Source organism: Liolophura sinensis, chromosome 6 (genome assembly GCF_032854445.1).
Source record: "Liolophura sinensis isolate JHLJ2023 chromosome 6, CUHK_Ljap_v2, whole genome shotgun sequence".
Classification (NCBI taxonomy): domain Eukaryota; kingdom Metazoa; phylum Mollusca; class Polyplacophora; order Chitonida; family Chitonidae; genus Liolophura; species Liolophura sinensis.
The window spans coordinates 6,468,689-6,475,181 of NC_088300.1; the positions used below are offsets into that span (position 1 = coordinate 6,468,689).

The 6,493-nt window shown below is 43.7% G+C and overlaps 1 protein-coding gene across 1 annotated transcript; it reads left to right on the plus strand.

Annotated features, from left to right (window-relative positions):
* LOC135466226 (patched domain-containing protein 3-like) lies at nt 1-6,089 on the plus strand. Its single transcript, XM_064743628.1, has 3 exons — nt 1-1,021; nt 3,977-4,177; nt 4,450-6,089. Exons 1-3 carry the CDS (start codon nt 1-3, stop codon nt 6,087-6,089), a joined length of 2,862 nt encoding a protein of 953 aa, XP_064599698.1.
* Nucleotides 6,090-6,493: the final 404 nt, after the last annotated feature.

Genomic DNA, 6,493 nt, shown 5'->3' on the forward strand with positions numbered 1-6,493 from the left:
ATGGGATGTCTGTTGAAATTCAGAACTAACGTTAATGCGGTGTTCAGTTCGGCGTTTGCTTGGTACGGACGGAGGGTGGGGACTTACCCATGGGTCTTTGTATTGGGTAGTATCACAGTGAATGCTTTACTTGGTCTTGGAATCTTGCGACTGACGCCAAAAACTGGGATTGAAGATGTTTACGTGCCAATAGGAAACCAAGCTGCTAACGACAGAATCCTGCTAAAAGCGTTGTTTCCGGACAAAAGCAACACCGATTTTTACCAACACCATTTGCCTGATGATGGGAAATACGGTGCGGTTGTATTCCGATCCACTGATCTTAAGAATGTGCTCAGAACAGCGGTTCTTGATGAAATAGAAACTGTGTACCAAAGTATCTTGAATATCTCCTTCGCCGACCCTGTCTCTAACAGCCAGTTGGACTACAGAAGTGTGTGCGCCAGAAGGTCTGGCAACTGTATCACTGACGGAGATTATGTCTTCTCGGCCGCCTTCAAAACCGATAAGGATGCCCAAAATGTGTCCTATCCGAAGTACAATGTACCGGGCTACGGACAGTTGGACTTATCGTCATCCCTAGGACAAGTAGGTACACAGAATGGACTTCTCCAATCGGCCGGATCCCTAAAAATTAGATTTCACCTTCGCCAGGACTCAGCTAATTCGTCTGAACTCTCCAGTCGCTGGGAGGATGCCTTCATCCGGGCTATAGGCCTACCCGCGTTTGGGCAAGGACAGACATTATCAGAGCTGGCGTATGCGACTTCGGACTCCCTAAATGAGGAACTGGAGAAGAACACTGGTGGCGATATCAAGTGGTTCTCCCTTACCTTCACCCTCATGATTACGTATGCCTCCATAGCGAGCTCAGGGGGCAACTGGGTGTCGTCCCGAGGGTACCTTGCCTGCGCGGGGGTTCTGGCGGCCGGCCTTGGCATTGTCTCTGGTATGGGGTTAGTGTCATTATGCGGCATGCCCTTCACAAGTATCGTTGGGGTCATGCCATTTCTGGTCTTAGGTGAGTATTCTATATTGCAAGTTTAAGAACAAACTGTTTGAAACACCCGACCAACCTTCACGGAGCCAAAACCCGACGTCGAGTTTCTAAGATGAGATCAGCCTTCATAACTGAATGAAATCAAACTCTGACGTAGAGTTTTCAAAAAAATGTTTCAGCCCATTTAGGTCTTTTTCCAGGATCTTCCTAAATAACTCAGGTTGTATTATTTATTGCCTGTTCCTTTAAAATTTCCTGTAGGCCACATACATGGGGCTTGGTCTTGTAAACGTTTTATCCGTTATTTGTTTTGTATTTTATAACTGCTTGTTAGATTGTGATATTCGACTTAATTCGGCAAATCATTATCGATAACTGCAGTTCATAAATTGTCATTATATACATAGAATAACGGTTAATAATGCCTGCGAAACAATACATACTAAGCGTCAAGTGAAACCAGACGCGCCACTCTTAAATCGGGAGTATCATTTGTTTAGCTTGAATTGGCAGGGAGATTGCATATGTTTGAAATATTATATTTGGTTCAATTGAACCATTCATGCATGTTAAGCTTGTTGAAGTGAATTAACAACAATTAGTATTAAATATACCAACATTTATTGAGGAACTTTCCCACAATGACGGCTTAGATGCGCGCATGATCGATATTTGTTGTTGAGATTGAAGGATCTGGGAATGGTACTGACGGCAAACAGAGCCCGACAACTAGACCAATCCATCAGGAATTGTTACCTAGCTGTCACCAGTACTGTACTAAATATAAGCGTCAAGTCCGACATTCATATACCATTCGTTGTCCGTAAAAGGCGTTCCAAGTCGATAATCGCAAGATCCATTAAAACCAGTTAAAAGCTTTTGGACTACGAACAAAGATCAGAAGACGACGACAAAGCGAATATGACAACAATGTTCATGCACTGAGTGTAACTGGATGGGATAACAGCAAAGGTCCTTGTTAGTGGGATGGCTCAAGCCGAGCTGTTATGTTGTTTATCCCGAATCACTGGACCGTGTCTCCGAACTTGTGCCATTAATAGGCCTACTACATGTACATATAACAAACACACTTCCCGCTAATTGGCAAGAGTTTGCGCGATTGTGGAATGTGGAAAAGAATTGTCAAAGCGAAGTGTCATGGTCGTTTATCACAAACCCGTATATGTTGATGTACAAAGTTGTACGCCATTCGTGAAAACAGATATATCCTTCGTGGCTCATTGGAAATATAAACCAACTGTCCGAAATTTAAGCCGACATATTTTGCGGTGGTTTTAAATACGGTACCCACGGTTAGCTCTGTGCTGCCACTAGGGCCATGAAGCTAAAATACTCACACCAGGGAAGTTTTTTGATACGCTTATGGCCAGATAGGTATGCCTTCAGCTGTTCATGCTCCAAAGTGATAGATCGAGAGCTTGGTACAATTGTCTGAGTGCAGGGCGTGTTGAATGTTTGACAAAAGTGTCCATGTTCTGGACGTGCAAAGTGTTTGGTATACGTGCCCATATTCTGGACGTCACGTGCAAGTGTTTGATATGTGTTCGTGCTCTGGACGTGCAAAGTGTTTAGCATACGTGTCCATGTTCTGAATGTAGTGGGGGTTTGATATTAGTGTTCATGTTCTGGGCGTGTTGAGTTTTTGGTATTAGTGTCCATGTTCTGGGCGTGTTGAGTGCTTGATATCAGTGTCCATGTTGTGGACGTGTTCAGTGTTTGATTTTAGTGTCCATGTTCTGGACGTGTTGAGTGTTTGATATTAGTGTCCATGTTCTGGGCGTGTTGATTGCTTGACAGAAGTGTCCATGTTAATTCTGGATGTGTTGAGTGTTTGATATTAGTGTCCATGTTCTGCGCGTGTTGAGTGTTTGATATTAGTGTCCATGTTCTGCGCGTGTTGAGTGTTTGAAATTAGTGCCCATGTTCTGGGCGTGTTGATTGTTTGACAGAAGTGTCCATATTAATTCTGGGCGTGTTGAGTGTTTGATATCAGTGTCCATGTTGTGCGCGTGTTGAGTGTTTGAAATTAGTGCCCATATTCTGGGCGTGTTGAATGTTTGATATTAGTGTCCATGTTCTGGGCGTGTTGAGTGTTTGATATTAGTGTCCATGTTCTGGGCGTGTTGAGTGTTTGATATTAGTGTCCATATTCTGGGCGTGTTGAGTATTTGATATTAGTGTCCATGTTGTGGAGGTGTTGATTGTTTGACAGAAGTGTCCATGATAATTCTGGATGTGTTGAGTGTTTGATCTAAGTGCACATGTTCTGGACGTGTTGAGTATGTGATATAAGTGTCCGTATTCTGTCCCAGAAGAGACATGTCCCACAGTCCGAGTTCTGACTTTATTTGATTGGTGTTTTAACGCCATACTCAAAAATATTTCAGTTATATGGCGGCGGCCAACATTATGATGAGGGAAACCCACGACCATCCGCAGGTTGCCGGAGAGGAAGCAAGCATGAACTGGAATTGAACTCAGAGCGACCGCATTGGTGGGAGGCTCTATGGTGTCCGTGTTTTGGACGTGTTGAGCGTTTGATATAAGCACCCATGTGCTGGACGTGTTGAGTGTTTGATATAAATGTCCAAGTTTTGGACGTGTCATGTGTTTGAATGTACTGTAAACATGTGGAGAGTTTTAGGCCTAATGGTTTGGAAAAAGCTGCTCAGTCAATACAACAGGAAGTTTGCTACCGTTTAAGACAAACCCTTCGTCGAATAACAATCACTCGTAAACTATGACAACTTCGCCACCCTGTGAAATAATGTCGTTTCCGCTGGCCTGGGTTATCAGATTTATTTGTTTGTTTGTCTTTTGGCCGATATAACGAAACTATCAATATACAGACTGTGAATTATTTCATACAACACAGACACGTCACGTAATTTAGATTGTCTACCAGAATATCTAAAAGCTTCCGACAATTATTGTGATCTGTCTTTGTCGGGACAGGTATCGGCGTTGACGACACGTTCGTCATGCTGTCTGGTTGGTCGGAGACTCACGGAATGTCTGGGATCCCAGAGCGCCTCGCTGTCAGTCTGGCCAGCAGTGGACTCTCTATCACACTCACATCCCTCACCGACGTCATCGCCTTCTGCATCGGAGCCAGCAGCCCCTTCCTTAGTGTGAGAGCCTTCTGTGTCTATACAGGTAGGACAGTTTCTCCTTACTGAGAGTGAGAACCTTTTGTGTCTATACAGGTAAGACAGCTACCCCTTCCAGAGTGCGAAAGCCTTCTGTGCCTATACAGGTAAGACAGTGGCCCCTTCCTGAGTGTGAGAACTTTCTTTGTCTATACAGGTTTCCACATCTCTCAAGATGGCACACACCTTACTTATATGCGTTGAACATGTATAATGTCTCGTACTGTGCATTATAGGGAATGTTTAAAATTTAAACATCGTTTTTGTTGTCATTTACAGGCGTGGCCATCTTGTTCTGCTATGTCAACCAAATCACCTTATTCGCCGGATGTCTCGCTATACACGCAAGAAGAGTAGAAAGAAATCTCCACATAGTCACCTGTATGAAGGTCCCATCAAAAAGAGAAGTATTGAATGCGGAACAAGCGCCTAAGACACCTGTAAGCGAAAGTTCCACAATCCCCGGGGACACACAAGCCTTTGAGAGGGATCCAAGTCAAGATCATTCAGCTGGAACCAACCCGAGGACTGATGACGTCACCAATAATCACAGACGTCCGCCCCCCAAAGTTGTGCAGAGTACAGAATTGGCTCAACCTGGTAGGATGCCAGTTGCAACGAAATGTAAGCTGTGTTTCTGTGTTGGAGAGCCACCGCAAAACAAATATGAAGACGAAAGTGTTTTTGAAAAAATTCCAAGATACTTCCTCCCCAAAATAATCAGCTCTTCACCTGTGAAGATAATTATTTGTCCCCTATACTTCGTGTACATAGGAGTGTCCATTTGGGGAGTGACGGACATGGAACAGGGGCTTGATGTTAAAAACCTGGTCCTTCCAACATCTTACTATAGATTCTCACAATGGAATGAAGATTATTTTGACTCTCAATTTATGATAACCTTTATCATCAATGGCGATCTTGCGTATCACGAAAATCCAACTCAGGCCAGGCTGGGCGATTTTATCCGTAAAGTTACGCAAGACAAATACATTCGCGACGACTTCCTGTTGTCCTGGATGGAGGCTTATCACGTGACCCCTTTCCTGAACACTACATCAGAGGCAGACTATATAGCAGGGTTCAAGTCGTTTTTAGCTTACAGGCCCGAATTTCAAAATGACGTTAACTTCAATTTAGACTTTTCCAAAATATTGTCATCGAGATTCTACTTAAAGACAGTTGGCATCACAAGCAGCATGCGACAAGGGGATATGATGAGGCAGATGAGAGAACTTGCGAAGAATTCCGGACTTCCCATCACAGCATTCTCTCCTCCATTCATTTACTTCGAGCAGTTCGTTGTCATTCTATCAAACACCCTTCAAACTGTGGGCATTGCGGTATGCGCCATGTTTGTTCTCTCCTTTTTCTTCCTACCTTATCCGTTAATAGTCCTACATATTACAATTACTATGACGACCATCATGTTAGGGATTTTCGGTTTTATGCATTTCTGGGGCCTGAGTCTGAGTTCGGTGACTATGATCCACCTTGTCATGTCGGTGGGATTCTCCATCGACTACTGTGCCCACATTTGTCACGCAGTCATGCACTGCCTCCCTGAGGGCACCAGTCGGCAGCACTGCGTGTCTCTGGCTCTGGGGAGAGTCGGGGGACCCATACTCAACGGCGCCTTGTCATCCCTCATTGGAGTCATCATGCTGGTTAATTCCGAGTCTTACATCTTTAAGTCATTCTTTAAGATGATGCTCCTGGTGATAGCATTCGGACTGCTTCATTCAATACTCATTTTGCCGGCGTTTCTTTCAGTTTTGGGTCCGCTGCCCTCGGACAATGAAGAACGCGTGACCAATGGGGTCAAAAAGCTAGCAGAGAAAAATTTGCCTTTGGGCTTAAAACTTCAGACGGATTCGCAAAATGCAGAGTGTTCAGTACAGTGTCAACCAGTTACATAACTAGGTTTATTCCTGGCCTGTTTTAATGTACATAGATTTTAAATAATATTCGGATTACCTTCATGTGAAGACATATAATTCACGTTGCATTCGAAGAGCGTGTCGTCAAAAGTTTGTCTCAAAATCGCCTTTCGAAAAAATGAAAGACTGAAAAAAAAAGAACACTTGACATGGAACACATACCGGCATGCCTTTTTTGTATTACTATATTCCTTCTAAGTTGAGTTTATGGAAATGAATGTATGGGTGTACACCATGGGTTTCAGACTTTCACTACTTGAGCAGTCAACTCTGGAAAGTCTATTTCAGCGATCTCCAACCTCTTATTGTGGAGAGCACCAACGTTGTTAAGTCTGCATTGTGTTATAATGTGATCCATGATAATGTATGTGTAACCATGGTAA